The following is a 20168-nucleotide window of genomic DNA, read 5'->3' as shown; positions in this document are numbered from 1 at the left end:
CCTTCCCATGTATGTTATTTCTTTTTCAGTGCAAAATAAGGATTGAAGTTGTAAATAATGATTATGGATTTGGGGTAACCACTTGTTTTGTAAAGGGCAGTGTAAAGGGTTTTTCAAAACCCTTTAAGGTGCCTTTAAATAGATTTTTAAGTTACAGTCCTCTGACTGCTTAGTGCATTTAATCTGTTTTTTCAGTACTTCTGAAGAACTCTATGCTATCTGTTGCACTTTTGTGTAATTTCCTCTAAACCCATTATGCACAGGATGACAAAAAAAGTGCTGTACGTGTTAGTCCAACAGCAGGAGCTATCATTTAGCAATTGGATGCAATCAAATGTTATTTATGTGATTCCTTCTTCATTTGTTGTCCGAAAGAGATCTTAACACCTTGGTGGCCATATCAGCTTTTATTAAATGTGACTAAAAGAGGAAAAAGCATCATCTGGTATGTTGACTTTTTGAATTTCAAGAGTCAGCTTTCAAATTATTTCTGGTTGCTGTTTCATTGGTGTGGTGTTTGTACTAAGACATTAGGTAAAAGTGCATCCATGTGACTTGGAAGTGAATGATTTCAAAAGCTGCAGTAATGAGCAGTGCTCATTGTCTACTGTATGTTCCAATTCAATCATATCTTTCTTGTGAAGAGAGGGAAGTATTTTTGCGTAGCCACTCTCTCTTTCCTTTAAAAATCAGGGAAGGGAAACTCTGTTCTAACTTGTAGATTACTTTGTTATAAATCTTGAATTCCTGAAAGCTTTTTTAGTTATTTTTTGCACCAGTCTGTAGTGGTTGTAACAAAGTGATAATAGACTTTAGAGAACTGATAGAGACGTTTTCTTAACTCAGACCTTTAGCCATAACTGACAGTGTTGTGTGTATCCTGCTTCATAGAACCAGAGTCATAGAATGGCTTGGGTTGGAAGGGACCTTAAAGATCATTGAGTTTCAACCCCCCTGCCATGGGCAGGGACATCACCTGTTAGACCAGGTTACTCAAAGCACCATCCAGCCCAGCTTTGAACACTTCCAGGGATGGGACATAGTTTAAATACATTAGGACATAAAGATTTCTGTTTTAGCATGAATTATCTCAGGTGGAACAGGCCTCAGGAGGTAAAATCTCTGGGGTTTGACTTATGGTGACACTGCTGTTATCTCATGGGGGAAGGTTAGCTCATAAAAGTAGGCAGGAGTTCAAAGAAATATGGGTGGAAGGGGACTGGTTTTCCCTTTTGGAGAGTTACAGTGTTGTAGGCTTTACAAATCTTCTGTTGCTGATTGCTTGTTTGAGAGAAGATTTTATCATAAGGTTTCATATTTGTTGATGACTTTCTAGAAAACCTTATAGTCGATCTGGTTTTTTGGAGAGGCAGTTATCTCTGCATCAAAGTGCAATACTTCTACTGTGTTGAGCAGCTTAAAATTCCATTTATTTGGTGTGCAGTTACATCAGATTCTCACAAACATCTGCTAACCAGCGTTTACTGCATTTGCTTTGTTAGATTTTTCATTTTAGGTAATTATGTTTCCAAAAATAATATGCTATATTCCATAGTAGTCTTAGATACATTCTTAAATTACTGCTGTAGTATTCAATTACCAAATTATTTAAGGAGATATACATGTAATAGAGTAGGAAAAATTTCTTCATGTAGGAGGAAGAGCTGCTAGGGACTACTCATGGCTTTTGTTATATGTATGAAAGTTAGTTGATGGCTCTTCTTCTAAGGATGCTGTTGACGTGATCTATGACTTGCAGTTCTGTTGTCTATCCAAGTTTGCAAATGGAGTTGGGATAAAGATTGGATCTTGAGGTGACAGAGTTATAGATGCTGTCTCACAGATCCCTTAGTCATCATGTTCTGCAGGATACCGGTAATACTTGCAGTGCTGGTTCATCTGCTACTGTATATACGCTTTGAATATATGTGTGAAAACTTGAGTCTATTCAATACTTGAAAACTGTAAAAACATCAACCGTTGTGGCAGATGATACCTATGCATAGTTCGTGATCAGTCTCATTTAAAAACAACATAGAGTTTGGGGAAATTCTTAATTTACAGATGGCAAGCATTCTCTGATCTTTTCCCTACATGTGTAAGTTTTAATATCAATATGTTATGGCATTTACTGTTATTTTCCAGTTCTCATTGTCTCGCAGTTTGACTTCTAAGACTGTTTGCCCATCATTGCTTTATTCTAGGTATCTGTGTTTTCTAGACTAACATTTTGGATAGGAATGTTTTTTGTTTTTAGCTCTGATACATATACTATCACACATGGCAAAGAATAAAGTAAGTAGCCTAAAATTGCTGGGGTTTATATAAATGGCCTCATACGTATCTTTTACTGATACCTTTCCCTGTGTTCCACTTTTCCTGTTTTTAGATGTGTGGTCAGCAGGCTGTGTATTGGCTGAACTGTTACTAGGACAACCGATCTTTCCAGGTGACAGTGGTGTGGATCAGTTGGTGGAAATAATCAAGGTATGGAATTTTAAGAGTTGTTTTGACTGCATTATTCCTTGGGAATCAGCATGAAAACATGCACTGTTATAAACCTGTGAACACACATATGTTCTGTCACCATTGTACAGGGTTTTGCATGTAAGCGGTGTTTGAAAATACTTCTCATGCTTTTTTGAGAACCTGATGATCTTTATTTGTTCTTCTTGCAGTCATGCATAGTCGTATGTCATCTTTTAATTATATAGGGTTTTTTTCCCTGATAAAGGATTGCACTTTCAGTGTGCTTGGAAAAAGTGCTTACATACTGAGCCAATATTTATTAACGTATGATTTTCATTCTTTAAGAATCTGGCTCTTTTGCCTTTCTTGCATGCAGGTAGTACTTGGCTTTGAAAACAGTGTTATTAAATTCCTCGTGCCAGATTCTTCACATGTGTAGTTGCCTTCTCTTCTTCCTTCTAACTCTCTGAGATGAAAGGTGAGAAAGGGCACTTGTTTTTGCAGATAGGGAATTCAGGACATGTAGGGCAAAGGTACCTTCCACCCAAAGAGTCTTGGTCTTGAAAGTAAAAGACCTAATGTTTTAGAATACATAGCATTTATATATCACTTATGTCCAAGCACATCTTGATTTATTTCATTTGGAAAGCTGTGAATGTTCTGTGGTTCTCAAATTGGAGGCATGTAAGAATAGTTCATGGACTAAAGGATGGTTATCTGACTTCCCAGCACTCTTTCTGCTTCAGCTTCTGCAGTGAAAGAAACAAGATTTCCAGAGAAAACAGTATATTTTTCCTCTGAATCTATGGTATGCGTATAACGAGATGGCATTGTTACAGAGGATGTGTGCACATACTGATCAGCTTTATTGATTTCATCACCACAAGGGGACTGTATTAAAAGAACTTCCTCTTTCATTTTGCCACTTAACTAACTAACTTGATGTATACTGTATGTGTGTGGCATGCATGTGAAAAGCTCCTCAAAACCAAAATGTATGGGCAAAAGAGTAGAACTTGCTACTTGTGTCTGTGTTATTAGCTAGAAGAGCTGTGGTGTCTCTGTCCGTGTCCTAACAGTGTGTGTGATATGAACCAGCACTGAATGGTCACTCTCCTGCGTGGAGGATGTGGGCTGGGGAGGCTCAGTGGGATGTGCTGTGACCTTTCTAGGCTCTCACCACATCTCTTCCAGCTTTTGACCTCGCAAACGTGGCTTCTGTTATGGTGGGTTTCTGTGTCTCCTGCTGGAAATCCTCCAGTCAACAACTTTCCTCTGGGGGCTCCATGTTTTGCACCTACTTCTGCTACAACTTTCTCTATTTCTTCTTATTACCTTTCTGCCCGGTGTATTTCAAACTCAATTTATCCAAGTTGGGTCAGTTTACACAGGAAACACTAGTGGAAAACTAGATCTGCTCTCAGAGGTGGGGCTGAGAATGGCACAAGTGACAGTGTTTTTTCCTTTTGAGAAGTGTCTTGGAACTGTGTGCTGCTTTTGCTGCTCTGCTTTTGTGAGATGTGAAGTGGTCCCTCTGAACTCTTTAGATAACCAGAGTTCCTCAGGATTTCATGTGATAATGTGTAGTGTTTGCCTTTGGAATTTTTGAAAAGTCCCGGTTTGTTTCTTGATTCTGCAATCCTGAGAAACTACATCTAGTCGTAGAATCAATTAGGTTGGAAAAGACCTCTGCGATCATCAAGTCCAACCTGTGACCAAGCACCACCATGTAAACTAGACCATGGCACTGAGTGCCACCTCCAGTCTTTCCTTAAACACTTCCAGGGACGGTGACTCCACCACCTCCCTGAGCAACCCATTCCAAGCAATCACCCTTTCTGTGAAGGAATTCCCTCTAATGTCCAAACTAAACCTTCCCAGCACAGCTTAAGACTGTCCTCTTGTTTGGTCACTAGTTGCCTGGGAGAAGAGGCCAACCTCCATCTGAATTTTTGTAGCTACAACTGTTTATATCACAGTGGCTATCCATGGCTCAATCAGAAATCTGAGAGTAGAGAGACCTTTCTAGCAAAACCATAGTGCTCTGCCCTGCCATTGCTTTGATATTCACAATGTAGAAGTAAAATAATCAGGAGAAAGATGTTCTCTTATTATTGACCTGCTTGTCAAGCAGAGATTTGTGGTTTGGTTGAAAGTTTACTAGAAGCTGTTAAGATCAGCAGTTCTGCAGTATTGAAGGAAACATCTGTGAACTAGTAATTTCATAGCATGTATGTGTTCCAATTGTGGTGATTCTTTGTTTACACCAGTTGTATTGAAGCAGAGGAGTACTTCAATAAAATTGATGGTAGCCTATGTACCATCTGTGGTGGTAACTTCTCTTGACTAACTCACAGTAGTGACAATACTGTCAAACTAATGTTATTTCTCAGAAAGTATCCACTGTAAAGGATACTTCAGTAAATTATAAGTTGAGATTATGATTTTCACCCCTGCAGAAACAAAATTCTGAGTCATTTCCTTAAACATATAAAGGGGGATACTTAATGATCATTCATACCTGTGTTGTGGTGGGGGTTTCTCATCCTCTGGTACCTATGTAGCCCCACTACACATTAAGGGAAACAAATGTAGGGATAATTCCATTTTACAGGAAACTTGGTCTCTTCAATAAAAAAGTTCTAGTGCTGAGACAGTATGTTTTAGAGAAGTCTGAGAGAACAAATGCTGTAGATCTTGCAGTAATCACAAAGAAGGATGTTTGCTGAACTTTTAAAGAAGTATCTTGTAAAATGTGAGCCTGAATGGGTGGGTGCCATGAATGTTTTTCTGCCAGTGTATTTGTTGCTGAAGCAGCATATATTCTGAAGGCAACACTAGAAGAGAAGCTGAGTGCAAACTGCAGAAGTGGGCTGTTTTTCAGGGCCCTTGTCTACCACATCTTCTGTTGTGAAGCTTTTATGAACTTTTCAGAAAAGCCCTAACAGAAGGTGAAGGTGAGAATACAGAGAGAGTTATAATTGAGAATATTGCATTTGAAATCAACAGCTCTGAGAAACTGTCTTGGAAAGTGCATGAATTGGGTAATGAGGTGCTTCCCTTGTAATGCTGTACTCACTGACAAGTATTTCTCATAGTGGGAGTAGGGAGAGAGAGAATCATCAAATTTCAAGTAATTTTTCCTCACTGTTTGAAAATTAGGAAAAAGTAGAAAGTGAGTTCCTCAATTTTCCATTTTGCCAGCTGTTGGCAGGGATCCATCCCATCTACTGTGTATCCCTTAAAAATGACCAATAACCAAGTTGAGCAGATTTGGTTTCGAAATCTGCAAAGAAGACATGAAACATTGTGCTCCTCTGCACTTCCAGAATGATGCTTAAATTCGACTTATATTTGAAAGGTTGGCATAAGAGAAGCAACCCATGTGAGTGAGTTTGGGTTTCACAGCCTCAATACAGCTGAAGACATATGCAATCCTGCAGCATAAAAATTACCAGAAGTGTCAAATCTTGGTGCAGCATGTCAAATGTAACGTTGTATAAGATTTCCTTTAGAGTAGGATTAGTTAAAAAAATATGGTAGATGATGTCCACCTGTTCCCTTTGCTGCCACAGAATACTGGTATTTAAAGCTTTCATTGTAACAGATTTGTAGCTAGCTGGCTGTAGGAGAAGCGAGCACTTGTAGAACAGCAGTGAACTTGACAGAAGGTTGCCGGCTGGGACCTGTGAGCTGCTCTTTGACTGTCTTGGAGTCATGCTCTCCAGGTAGCTTTGTTGGAACTGTATGTCTGAAACTTATGGGCCAGGAAAATGGAGTATTTTGAACTCCCAAAAAGGGCTATGGGAAGAAAATATTTATCCCCACATTTGGAAATGCATCTTACTTTTATCCCTTAAATTTACTCAATTCCACTGCAAGAGAGGTCACTTAGAAACTTTACTGCTGGTTCTTATCAATTCCAGATGACTGAGTCACAGTCACACTTGTCCATTTTTTTGAGCCAAGATAAATTTTTCAGTTGTCTCTTCAGTTGCTTACTCAGCTTTGATTTTTCAGAGTTCATTTTGCAACCCAGCAAGTGGATGTTACACCTGGCTATGAAGTTTTTTGCATTAGACTGGGTAATGATGACTTCAAAATGCCATCACATTAAACTTATCCTCCTTTCTTATGCAGTTCTTGATGATATCCCCTTGGTAGCTGTGTTCATGAAAATAGAATTTCTGTTATACGTCAGTTGGCACAGATTGTCCTTCCTGCAGCCGTTTGCCCAACATCTTCAGTCCCTTGCTGCATCACAAGCATTTTTGGCTCTTGGAGATTTTGATTCACTTTCAGCAGCCTTCATGTAGTTTAATTTCAAGCAGTCTTGCAAGATCTTCTCTATCCAGTTGCACCTGGAGTTTCTCCAGACTTACTGCATATTTGCAAACTGCTCTGAAAAACTGTGCCCCTCTAGAACCACAGCATCACATCCGTGTGAATCAAAAGACAGTCCCCTTCTTTTAAGCTTCTTTGTCTTGTTCCTATTTCTTCAAATATGGTCTTTCCAGATGTTCTCAATCTGGCTGGGAAAGAGAGATCTATAACCACTTACCCTGACAAAATGATATTTGATATGGGGAAATACTGTCTTGGAGCTTCATCTGAAGAAATAATTTAACCAGAGTACATTCTTGTTGAATACTTATGCTATTACAGGAGAGAAATCATTTACAGTGCTTTTTCCAAATTTTCATCTTGAATGGTGACTTTTCCTCCCTGTTTTTAGCTCTTGCTAAATGTTCCAAATGTTAGGTTGTCACATCGCTGGGATATCTCAAGTGGGTAACCCAATATACTCATTAAAATTCATGCTCCTACTGGCTTTCAAGTGACATCTCCTTCAGAAATGTGCTTGTTTTCTGAAGCAGGCACAGTGACAGTGTGGATTTCATCAGTGACCACATAAGGAAATTATGTACAAGTAAACACTACCGCCTCAGAGCAGTCATACAGTCCTGTACCTGATGGATTCTTCCAGCAGCCCGGGAGGGTTGCAGTTGCTACTTCCTTACTTAAAATCCACTGTGCAAGTCAGATCCTGCTGAATGCAGCTTGAAAGAAGGAGCTCTTAGACCTCAGGAGTGAGTTTGGGTTTGTTTTTTTTTTTTTGAGTTGCAGTCAGGACAGACTCCTTCATAAATCTCCAATCTTGTGCACACAGCCTGCAGTGAAGCAGTGGTGTCTGTAGGACTGCCGTGCTCCCTGTGAACACTTGGCATTCTGGGGATGTTCTTGGCCCACTGAGCTCTAGCAGCTTTCCAGAACCATCAAGGTAAAACTGTCTGGGATATGCCCCCAGACTAAAACATCTTGAAGCAGAGTTCCTGCAGACAGTGGTTGCTCTTTATTCCCCCTGCAAAAAGTGACTCTCAGAAGTATAATTGTTTTGTTTCTAAGATAATTATCTCCTGAAGGTTTCTGTTTAGTACCTTCCTCCTACTCCTCAAAAAAACCATCTTTTTCAGAAGAATGAAGCAGCAGTAATTGTCTGAGCAGCCCTGGACATGGGGAGGGCAGCACCTGCCAATCTGCCTTGCGTTTTCTTTACCGGAAATATTTTTCCATATGCTGCTATTTAGAGTATATGAGATGAATCAACTAACTTGTGAAAACTGCAGGAAAGGAATGGGGGATGGGGGTGGGGGTGGTGTTCAGTTTGAGTTTTTTGTCTCCTACTGCACTGTGTGATTATTTCTTGCACCAAAACTGGCATTTCATGGTAATTTAGGAGGAATAATAAAATCTTCTTCCCATAGTTCTGTGGGTAAGGGGGAGCAAGGGGAAAAAAATGTATGAAAAAACAAGCTCAGTAGTATCAGGAATCCTATTCATGTGTAACTTTTTGGGCTCTTGACAGTTTTACTGAGCCTAATGCTAAGTATAGACTGCAATTATAATATATGGCTCATGCTCAAATGTCAAGGTACTATTTTGGGCTCAGTTTCTGAAATAAAATAAATCCAGTCATAGTAGTTAATGGGGAGAGAGGAGCCATCTCTTCCGGGAGAATAAGCTGTAGGAGAGTGTGTTTCATTTTATTGGATGTGGTCCTGTGCTGATGACCTACCTGCATCTGACATGGGCTTTCACATGGGTGTTCTGTCCTCAGCCCTAGGGAAGTCTCCTGACTTTTTTTTTCCCCTGATGTCCCCCCACATCACAACTTGGCTGTTTCTGTGCCTCATGTAATTCATCACTTCCAGTGCTTGCAGGCAGGCAGTGTAAAAAAAAGTTGATGAGCAATTATATTGATGTCAGCGGTGACAATGGGTATCTTCCTATTCCTGATGTATAGCTCCTCTTGTGCTTGTGAATAGAAGAAATCTCTATATTTAGTTGGCTTTCATTGTTTGACAAGGGTCTGTTTTTGAAAGGAAGTGTAGATAAAGTGGGTAAGTTTATTTTGCTTTCTACTACAAACCTCTTGAAGTATTATTTCAAGCTGACCCATGTTTACTGCTGGAGATGCCTACACCATGTATTTTTTTAAAAACTATTTGGCACACCTCTCACAACTTTCTGAAGAGGTGCAGTCATGCTTGCAGAAGTATTAATTATCCCATCTGGTAAGCCATAAACATCAGACTTTTAGGAACACGTTTCCTTATAAACTTGCACCATTCTCCCAGGGAAGATCACTACAGCACTGCAACCATAGCTTTGTAGAGCTTTCTGATTTAAATATAACCACCTTCTTCTCTCTCTAGTTCAGTCATTACCAGCTGGAGCTTCTGAACCCTTGGTGTCCTTACGCTTCTAACTGATTTCTACATTTTGGCAAAGGTTCAGCAGTAATAATGGTTGTCGTAAAGGGCTTTTTATTCCACTGGGATTTGTTGAAACCCTTGGCAGTTTCCTTTTCCTCTGGTGTTGCAACAGTGTGGGTTTGGTCATAAATGACTCAGCACAGTTTTGCATAGTGAAGCCAGGTGTGGACAGCAGCTGTCTTGGTATTGGGGCGTAACTAAGGTGTCTTTTGGAGCTGAATATCATCCATCTTTTTCTCCTATGAAAATTTGATTGCAAGAACATAAAATTAATATCTTTATGCTATTTGTAATGGAACACAGGGCTTATTCCAGGTTCATAAATCTCCCCCTTCTTGTTTGGTAAGGAAGACATTATTGTGAGCTGTAGCTTTTCTTTAATTGCAGGAGGATACATACCATTACTCTACCTCCATGAACCCTGTTCTTGGATTAAAAATTCTTTGGGGAGCTTCATCTATTACAGATTAATGTCAAGGGAAAAACTTGACAGAAAATACTGTGAAACCTGTTGTGTTCTATTTTTGTTCCAGGAGAATCAGAGCAGTGTCTGTCTTCTCAGAAAGTGTATTCTTTAGTTAATCTTAGTAGATAATGTTTCTTTTTTTTTATTTAAGAGATGATGATGACCAATCGCAAATGAAGAGCAGGACTAGTTGACCTGTTACCTTCACTTGCAGAAAGATGCCTTGTAGTCTCATGTAGACTCCACTTGATTCATTTGAAAGTTTAGTCTTCATTCCAGTTACAGTTGATTCCATCAGGCAACTACATTTTTATTATTACAGTACTTACTTTGGTTTTCTTTCTTTTTTTTTTTTAAGTGCCAAATTAAAAAAAAAAATCCAGCTTTTTCCTTGACAGTACCACTTTTCATAAGACTCCCCAAGAAGTAGAATAGCATGTGCTAATCTGCAATGACCTGAATAATTCGGTATTGGACCCTGTATTTCTCAAGAGCTCTCTGACTTTTGCAAGATCAGTGGGGATCTTACCAGTGTACAGAATATGTGAAGGGAAGGTGCAAAGAAGAGGGAGCCAGCCTCTTTTCTTTGGCATCCCATGACAGGACAAGAAGAATGGGCACAAATTAAAACACATGAAATTCAATCTGAACAAAACCAGTTTCTGCTGTCAGGGTGGTAAACACTGGAACATGTTGCCCAGAGAGGCTGTAGAGTTTCCATCCCTGGAGATACTCAGAGCCCATCTGGACATGGTCTTGGGCAGTCGACTCTTGACAATGCCGATTGTGCAGGGGGTTTGGACTGGGTGACCTCCTGAGGACCCTTCCAACCTCAACCATTCTGTGAAAATTCTCTCCAAGTACATCTGTTCCACAGTATTTTCAGAATTGGTATAGCAAGAACAGCTGTTTCATGGAGTAATTCTGCCAAAAATGTGTGAAGTAATTCATGCTTCTTTCCATTTCAAACAGAAAGAGCAGTCACGTATATGACTTTTTTAAAAGAAGAGGTTTGACCAATTTTTGCAACAGCTTAAATGATTGCTGTTACCAAGGTTACTTGAAGGTATTCCTAATGTACTGAAAACTCAGTGTGAATCAGTGAGGTACAATTTCAAAATAATGTAGCAAACAGTGTTGGTGTGTTGAGGAGTGAGGAGAGATCCACTACAGGACCTCTTCAAGATATGTCAAGTACTGGTACAATTTTACAGTTTATCACTTTATTCATCCCACTCTTCTGGATTGTAATTTGAATTTGACACAGTCATTAAAACTTCTTCCAATCTACTTCCCTTTTGGTTTTAGGATGAGTTTCAGGGTGTGTTGTTTTGTGGTTCTTTTTTTTTTTCCTTTAATCTACTTTCAGTACAAATTGGAAGCTCAATCTAGTTTTTTCAATCCAGAGAGAACAAAGTAAATACACTGAGTAACTAGTATAAGTCACTTTTCCTTTCGTACAGTTATTTCATGTGTCAAAGGTTGCTGTGTAGCTGAAAGGTCAGATGATTTCTTCTTGCAGCCACCATGATCCCTCTTCAGTACCTTCTTTTCTAATCATTTATGAGACCTTAAGTGCTTTTCTTGGATGCCTGTTGCTCCCTCACGTCATCTGGATTCACAGCTGTGTTTCTAGTGAAATGTGTGAATAGACATCGTCTGTGGCTTCTACCGTGAAATTGCCCTTGCCTATCTAATCTGGATTCTCTCTGATGCTAAAAGACATTCTTTAAATATACTTGCACTGTGTGGGTTCCTGTTCTGAGCAGCCTTGGCAACTGAGCCAGTTTGATGAATTTTGGGTATATTAAAAATAAATCTACTCTTTGCTTCTTCTCAGAAAAGCTGTTAAAGGAATTTTTTGAGGAGGAAAGGGGTAAAGAAGGTAAATATGCTTTTTAAAAAGTCCTGTTTATATGAGGGAGGCATGAAAACAGCTTCTAGAAATGGTGCGAGAGCAAGTTGCCCGTCAGTTTTCAGGAAGTTAATTTAAGTAATCAAAAAAACTTCCAAGGTTTTGTAAATTACTTTTATCCTGAATCAGGATGAAAATAATATTTGGGGGTGTGAAATCCCCTCATCTTTTAGAATTGGAACGCTTTGAGAGTGATGGTCATCAAAGCTTTGAGAGCAGCACCATCTTGGCAGGAGCTGTGTGGCTGATGATCTGGTGGGTGCCAGACAGAAACTGAGCAGAGAAAGGGCAAGTTTTCCTGTCAGCTTTTTTTTCCTTTGAAAGTTGAGCAAAATGTATGGAATCCTGCAAACACCCTCTTTTTTTACCACCTGAACAAAACCAGTGTTTTCAGATATACCCAGAAAAACCTTCTGTGTCAACTCTGAGAGGAGCCCTTGGCTCTTAGGGTTTTAAATCCCCACAAATGCCAGGGTGTACAAAACGTGATCATTTGTTTTGTACAACTTGTTGGTCAAATTTGTTATCCAAGAAGCAACTGTCTGAACAAGTTGAAGGGGTTTATTTCTTCTGCTGCTACTCTTTATTTGAAAGGTTACTTTGTGGGTAGGATTTTAGTTTGTGTCACGCAACTCATATTTTAAATAGCAGAGATATCAAGTTTCATTCATAATACCTGATGATAGTTTCTCTGTTGCACAAATTACTCCAACAGCAATTACTTTGCTCTTTTACCCTTTACCTGACTTTTTAGAGTGCATTTTTGTAATTTCCACTCTTCTAACAGTATGAAAATGTACACAGATATCTGATTTTGTAACCAGATATTTCTCCATCAACCAGTAAGGCAGAGTGCCTGACGTCATATTATGGATCATTTGTTGCCCGGTGGTGACAGTGCAGTCTGATGAGATGAGGTGATAACATTATGCTAATCTGTATGGCAGGAGATTTATCATGGGGCCAGATTAGCGTGGCTACAGGTTTCCTATAGGAAGGTGAGCATGAGCTCAACACAGAGGAGCAACTCCTGCCTTCTGCCATCTCCTCTTCTCTCTGCAGAGCAAAAAGATGCCCAGCAACTGAGTGCAAGCAGAAAAGAACAGGATTTCTTGAACATACTTAGCAGTTTTTTTATATAGCTAGAAGACAATGGCTCTCTCACACTTAGTGGTAACTGAACAGAAAGCATTGATGCCATATTGTCTGGCCTATTCCCTCAAGGGATTTCTGAAATCCTTTCAAAATATATCCACCCCTACAAAGAGATGTGCAGTTGTGTTATTTCTCATACAACTACTAATTTGCATCTATAAATAACATTGTGCAGATTCTGGGAACGAGAAATACAACTTGGTGAAAGTAAAACTGGGGTGGTATGCCTTTTAGATGCTTCCAGGTTAGATTTAAACTGAGTCTGTCTTCCATGTGGAAATACTGAGGTAGGGAAACACCACCCAAACCCACACAGTTTTGTTTGTAGGGTAAGGGGGAGAACCTGTCTGGCTTGGCTCAGCAGTAACTGGCTGATCTTATAAGTTTGTTCATGGCTTGTAAAATCAATCTGTGCTACTGGTCTGATCCTTAATCAGCCATGTGCAGTGAACTGCAACCCTTGAATGTGTTTGGTGGTACTGTTTTATAACAATCTAGAGTGAACTCTCTTCCTTATTGAAATATCAGTAAGTTTGAGAAAGATGCTTGAATTTCGTGAAAAGTGTAGAAGATAATTAATTTTTCGACACTGGACTTGGAGCATGAACTGAATTGCCAGCAAGTGACTCCTGAAGTTGGAGCAAGGGCCACTAAGATGATGAAGGAACTGGCGCATCTGTCAGATGAGGAGAGATTGCAAGAGCTGGCACTGTTCAGCCTGAAGCAGAGAGGACTCAAGGGGGTCTCATCAATGTCTATAAATGCCTTGTGGTGGGAGGGAAGAAGAAACAGCCAGGATCTTCTCAGTGTTGGCCGCTGACTGGGCAAGTAGCAGAGGCACAGAGTAGAACACATTTTTTTACTGTGAAGGGTGGTCAAAGACTGGAGCAGATTGCCCAGAGAGGGGACCTCCCTCTCCTGGGAGCAAAAGTTTTGTTGTTTTGCTCTCAAGCCTATATTAACTTACTAGTTACACAGCTTGACTTCAATTTTCTTAATGTCTGATAGGTTATGCTTCAGTCTTCATTACTGTATGAATATGAAGCGTATCTTAACAATTTACCTTCTTTTCTCTCTCCTGTCTAGGTTCTGGGAACGCCTACAAGGGAGCAAATTAGAGAAATGAATCCAAACTATACTGAATTCAAATTTCCTCAGATTAAGGCACATCCATGGACTAAGGTGAGTCTATATGATCTGAATAATAAAGACATGGGCTCAAAGTAAAAATTCAAGGAGTTCAGTTTGGTCAGTGATTTGGTGGTTTTCAGTCTAAACTTGGTGCCTTTGAATAAGCTGGGGACCTGCAAACTTTAGATGTAGCTGGGGAGAAGAAGGTATTGAAGGAGTGCACTGTAATGTATATTGGTCTGGGGCTTTTGAGGTTGCCTATACGTGGGTTATTTTTTGTTTTAATAATGGTGTCTGTGTGTTTATAGCAGATTGCAATATATCTACATCCTGTCATGGTATAAATTGATGTGCACTGAAGTCACACAGAAATGAGAAAATGTTCCAGTGGTACATATGACACTTTTGTAATACTTTTACATATGTGAAGAGGGTTGACATCACTGTTTTAACTGCTTCACTCATAGATAATATTCTATTTGTACTCCTGTAGGTTTGCTGTTGAGGGGGGTGTTTTTTCTTGGAGTTACTTCTTAAGGTTTCTCATTACCTAGATTACACAGGGAGACACCAGTGCAGTACATGCAGACAATATTATAACCTCCACGATCAAAAAGGAAGCTGCTAGCATGGAAACAAATATATTGCTACACAATTAATAAGTCTTCCACATATCAAGGAATGATGAATATTTGACTTGGGACAGAGTAACAATCATTTAGTTAGCCTCTTGGGTGTGGAATAAATTAAATATTGTGTCTTAAACAATTGAAGCCTGGGTAGTTAATGTTTTATTTTTCCTGCTTGTCTGATATAGTCATAGGGTATTTTCATCATATCTCAACACTCAGGTTTCCTTCTGCTAAGAAAGTAATATCTGTGCATGGAAGGATTGCATTCTTAGCTGAACACATGGTCAGGTCAGATTCTTTTGGACCAAATGCTCTGTTGTGATAGAAACTCTGAATAAACTAATTAAAGCTAGTTGATGGAAGACCATGTACATGATAGGTACATGTTAGGGCAGGTACTACATGTCAGTATTTTTGCGACAGATTCTCCAATGAGTCATGTACCACGTGAATTCTCCTTTTCCCCACTAATTCCTTGTTTGCATTTCCATATCAGACTTATTTTGTGTGTGTTGGTTAAGTGACGCATAATAGCATGGGAGCTCAGTAGATCCAGCAAGGCTTTATGTTAAAAAGGGAAAAAAATTAAGACAGAAGTCTCTGGGAGCAATCTCTTCAGTTTTGAATTGCATCATGATAAAAATCACAAAAATAAGTCCAAAAACCTTGTAGCACTGAATATTAGAGTTGCATCTGAATTCCTGCATTAAAGATGTTTGGATTAGAGGGGGTTAAATTAATATGCAGTGGAGTAGAAGTGCAGAGATGTACTGTAGAACAGAGTTAAGCATCTGATCTGTGCAACTCATCTTATGCCTGAATAGTCTTAAGAATCATCTGTGTGCACCTGATGGTCTGTTAGACCACAGCAGAGATCTTTTGGCAAATGGAAGCTTCAAGAAAAGACTGAGGCTTCGTTCTATTTATAAAGAATGCTTTTGGGTTGTTGTAAAGGATCACAAGTGAAATTAAGTCAATTACAAAGAATTGAGAGGAGCTTGCCAGAAGATCAAATCTGCATTCTCCATTAGCGCACAATTAGTTTTGAAGAGTTGTGCTTGCAGCGTAGCTTCTCATTCTCAAGTCATTCTGCACACAGCTCTTCCTGATGTCAGCTGGGTGTAGAATAGGATTTAAACCAGTTAATTACAATTGGGTTACATGATACTTCATTTATGAGATCTGTACTTATTATGCAAATGCTAAATTAACAAAATGGATTATCCAGCATGGTGTTGGTAATGATGCTTATCTTCTCAATGTATTACTTCTCAAGATCCTTCCCTTTCGACATTTTGAGCATGCTGAGATGTGAAAGATTTTAGCAGTAATATGTAGAATTGGTGTTTCTTACCCAGTTGAATTGGGATAACATCTGATGACATGTTAGTGAGCATATGCAGTCCTCTTGGAGCTTCTGTATCTTAGAATTGAAAGGTGTGTGAGGAAAAACTTCTTTAGAGCTCTGACTTTGAAAGAAAAGGAAGGACTAAAGAAGTGAAAGTGCAAATATTGTTACTCGTTGTTTGGTTTTGGGGTTTTTTTTGTTACAACTGTGTATGTAACTATAGTCCTACAGGTAGTTTACAACAGGACTTGAACTTTAGGTTGCCACTTCAAAGGCACAAATCCTTGCCATCTAAACTAAAGAATTATTGAAGATTACACTAGATAGAAGGTCGTTATTTTTGTGGAGTAGTTATGACCAGAGGATTCAGCAGACAGAAGTTAAAGATGTTTTTTGTGTGGAAAATCTTCCAGGCAGCTAGTTTTCCGCGTGTTTGAGAGAGAATTACTGAGAATATAGTAACTCCCAGGTATAAGCTCTTGGACACAAGAGCATTCTCCTTGTTGTTTTGTGGTGTTTAATATAATGTGTGTTTGTCAAAGTCGAGGAGTTTGTAGGTCCTAGGAGTTAATTTTATGCGGTGGAGATGCCCGGTATGCAGTCTGTAACTGCTTGCTTCCAGGCTGGTAATCTATACAAAAGTAAGGTCTTTGGTTTGCTCTTGTTTTCAGGGAACTTTCTTGGTCTGCAAAAGTGCGTGTAGAAGGCAATTAAGAATTTTCTTTGGAAGCTGTAGTATCTATAAGTTGCATCTGAAATTCTGTGGTGCTGACTTCGGTTGGATGTATCTGGTTCTGGTCTGTTCTTTTAGGTATTTCTGGCAGGCATAAGTATGTTACTTTCCTACTCAGTATTGCTGTGGTGGTGTAATCTGCTGCATTTGCTGTTACGTGCTAGGTGAAGAAGAATGGTGGCTGGTGCTATAGTGCAATGAAATAAATTCTGGGTTTTTCAAAGAGCCAGAGAAAGACTGGATACAGACAAGTCCATGAAAGAATATTGTTTCGCAGATTCAGTAAGTTTCAGGCTGAAATTGGAATTTTGAGCACAAGCTTTGTGGAAATTTGAAGTCTCCCTTCATAGATCCATCTTAGACTTTTTAGTAGAAGTGGATTGGTGTCATCCTAATACAGTATTGATAGGCAGTGAGATGTAGTAGTGTGAAGAAAGAGATCTCAAATTAACAAGGTTTAATCTTTAACCATTTCTTCATAGATTATGAAAGAAGTCAAAAGAACTCTAAAAAATATTTTTCTGTGCTACAGCAATGAGTGTACAGTGCAGACTATTTGCAGACTGGTTTTCAGTCTGTTGACCATTTGAGATTGAAGTACTTTTGTAACTTAAGAGCTGTAATCTCTTGGTATAAAACATACAGAGACCTCTCTCTAGTCTCCAATATGGTTCTTTGTTGCCCAAGCACCTGTGTGGTTTTATACCAGTTTATGTGCATGAGGCAGATGACAATGGGAGTTCAGCATGTCCCTGGCTAGCCAAAGAAAAGAGAATCCAAACTTTCCAGGAATCTTTCAAACCATTCTTCCGAAACAGGACTTCTCTGTTTTTCTCCTCTGGCACCCCGACCCTACAACCTCAGTCTTAAAAGGAGGAATCCACGACATTTTAGTTCTTTGGCCAGGGGGTCCTCTTCAGAATACCAGTGTGTTGAATTTAGTAATGCAGCTGTTCTTTTCACCCAAACCTCCCTTTGTTTTAACTTCACATTTTGTATTAATAGAGGTGCATCCTATGGCTTGTCTGCCTTACTCTGTGAAGTAAGTAGCATCATGTTATAAGAGAAGCAATTTAGGGGTGTGAATAGCTTTTGACTGACTGATAACAGTCAGAAAAAAATAGATAGGCTTTTAGACACACAGTCATGTCTTCAAGTATATCTTGGGTCAGAAAACCTGCCCAGTTTTTCCAGTGTTACCAACTCATCAAATAAAAGTTACTATCCTTTCTGGAGATTTTGTCGCTGTCATTTTTACTAGTCAGACTTTTACTTGTGTCTTTCAGCCACCTAAACTCCTTGAGCCTTCTCTGTTCTTGGAAGTGCAGTCTGATCTGTGCTACTAATCTTTATACTTGTTTCTCTTCTTCCGACTAAGCTTCACCTATAGCGTATAACTGTGTGACAGGAAGGCCAAGGAGAAAATCTGGGATCAAGTGCAAGATTATAAATCACAGGGCTGTTGAAGTTCAGCTTTGGCAGTGAGCTTTCTCTGAAGCTTCCAGCCCTTTTGGAGGGGACAGAGACAGAGGGACAGCTGACAAAAGGTCTGAATGCAGGCTTCATGAGCTTGTGGTAGATGGACGTTGCTTACCATGGCCCCATTACAGCTGGCCTTTATTCTAGCATTACTCAGAAGCTACTTTCAGATCTCAGATCCTTGGGGTGATGACAAACAAAGAATGTGCTGTGATTATTTCCAGAAATACGTAAAATGTTCGTCTGTGATAGCCTGCCTTTCCCCTTGCATCCAGCTAGTAAAGGATCTCATTTGACTAAGATCGTAGTAAATGTAATATAAGTACTTAGTTAAAGCCCCTTCTGCATGGGGGAAATTACTTGTTTGTATTTTTTCCCCCCCACCCAAGGATACTGCCACATGTTTCCCGGTATAAGGGCAGTATAATGAAATATGTACATACATATACATATATATATATATATATATATACATATATATACATATATATATATACACATATATATATATGCTGTAAGCATGCCCGTGGTTCATGATGGCAGAACAGTACAACAGGTTGTAACAGCAAAGAGAGTTTCCTTTACTCGAATCTTAACCTCTGCCTTGTCTCCATTATATAGACATGGAAGCAGTTTCCACTGCAGGCAGCTCTTAAAAATAGACAGTGAGTTTCTTCAGTGTGCTGTGGTTTGGTGGCCTTTGTTTCTGATCTTCTGAAAATACTTGCAAGATGGTTCAAACATGCAGGCATTTTTGAAATACACTTCTGATGAGATAAATTTGAGTGTACTAAAGAGAATGGCTTGATTTGCCATCCCCAAATCTATGGTAGCTGAATAGGTGTTGGACTAATAATTTTCAAGTCAGCACTGAGATGGAAAAAGACAAGAGTCATTTATCTGGCAGTGGAAGAGAGAGGGAGAAAAACTGTCATGTCTAGATTGGTTTTGAGCATCTGTGCCCTTCTGCTGTGCACTCTTGTGGATGAATACATGAGGTCTTTTCTCTGCAGCACTTTGCCTTCACCATGAAGTTGTGGGACACTAGGGCAGGGTTCCTCCCAGCTTTGTAAGCACTTCCTTTTTTTTTGTTTGTTTTTCATTACTTTAACTGTTCAGAGTGCTTTTCTGTCTGTCTTCAAGTTAGCAGAGGAAAACAGTGTCTAAGATGAAACTAGAGATTGTAGCTCATCCCTTCTAGCACTTTGCCAAAACAATTGGCCACTTCTGGCTGCAGCTGAAGTTGTGCAGAATCATGATTGGCTATATTATAGAGTAGCTTTGGATATTGACTTTAGGATCTGTATTTCTACCTGTGTTATGAAATAATTTCTGCTAATACTATAAAATACTTGCCAGTTATTTTAGTCTCTGTATCCTCGTGTATGTGTGTATTCTTTGTGTGTGTATTAGCACACTAATCACTTTACTTTGAATATTGAATATTTCTGTGCTTGTATCAGACAGTCCTGTCATCTTCCCCACACTCTAGGATTGGGATGTAGAGGCTGGTCTCTCATGAACGTGTTTTTCCACTCTCCAGAATCAGTTTCATGTCTTCATCCTGTCCTACTCCTGCTCTCCTTGTTCTTGTCTAGTTCTTAAGCAGATTGTTTTGCTTGTAATGCTTCCAAAGTGACTGCTCATACTGCAGATTCAAGGAAGAATACCAAACAGTAAAATGGATAAACAGACAGCTCGTTTTGTCACTTCTAATTATGACTGATGACAAAAGAAAGCAAAAGCACTTTTGTCGGAAATCTTGTCAGTGGACTTGCATTTGAATTCAAGCTGAAAATGCAAACTCTTCTTTCTGAGATTGGGGTCTGATCTTTTGTAGAGATACAAAGGTACAGTGGATATGAGGTGTCTCTTCGGTTGCAGTTTCATCATTGGCATTGAGTTCATCATGGAGCAGGGTCAGTTCTCCACCTCCCACCTGCATATTCCTGATACATATTACAGTTTGCATAGTAGCAAAAACCTCTTGAATAACACAAATGTTCACGATTTGCATTACCTGACTGACCATTCAGCCCAGACTGCAAGTGTTCAGACAAGGGC

The 20168-nt window shown here is 39.4% G+C and overlaps 1 protein-coding gene across 2 annotated transcripts in view; it reads left to right on the top strand.

Moving 5' to 3' along the window:
* The window catches only part of GSK3B (glycogen synthase kinase 3 beta), a 154883-nt gene that overhangs the window by 109384 nt on the left and 25331 nt on the right, over positions 1 to 20168 (top strand). For both annotated transcript variants that reach the window (XM_017814730.1, XM_017814728.1), the window contains exons 7-8: positions 2390 to 2487; positions 13868 to 13963. In XM_017814730.1, coding sequence (XP_017670219.1) covers positions 2390 to 2487; positions 13868 to 13963 — 194 coding nt within the window. The remainder of the gene's footprint in view (positions 1 to 2389; positions 2488 to 13867; positions 13964 to 20168) is intronic.

This window comes from Lepidothrix coronata, unplaced genomic scaffold, assembly GCF_001604755.1.
Source record: "Lepidothrix coronata isolate B3197 unplaced genomic scaffold, Lepidothrix_coronata-1.0 Scaffold46, whole genome shotgun sequence".
Taxonomy (NCBI): domain Eukaryota; kingdom Metazoa; phylum Chordata; class Aves; order Passeriformes; family Pipridae; genus Lepidothrix; species Lepidothrix coronata.
Note: the sequence above shows the minus strand (reverse complement) of the source record. Positions and strands in the feature narration are given on the sequence as shown.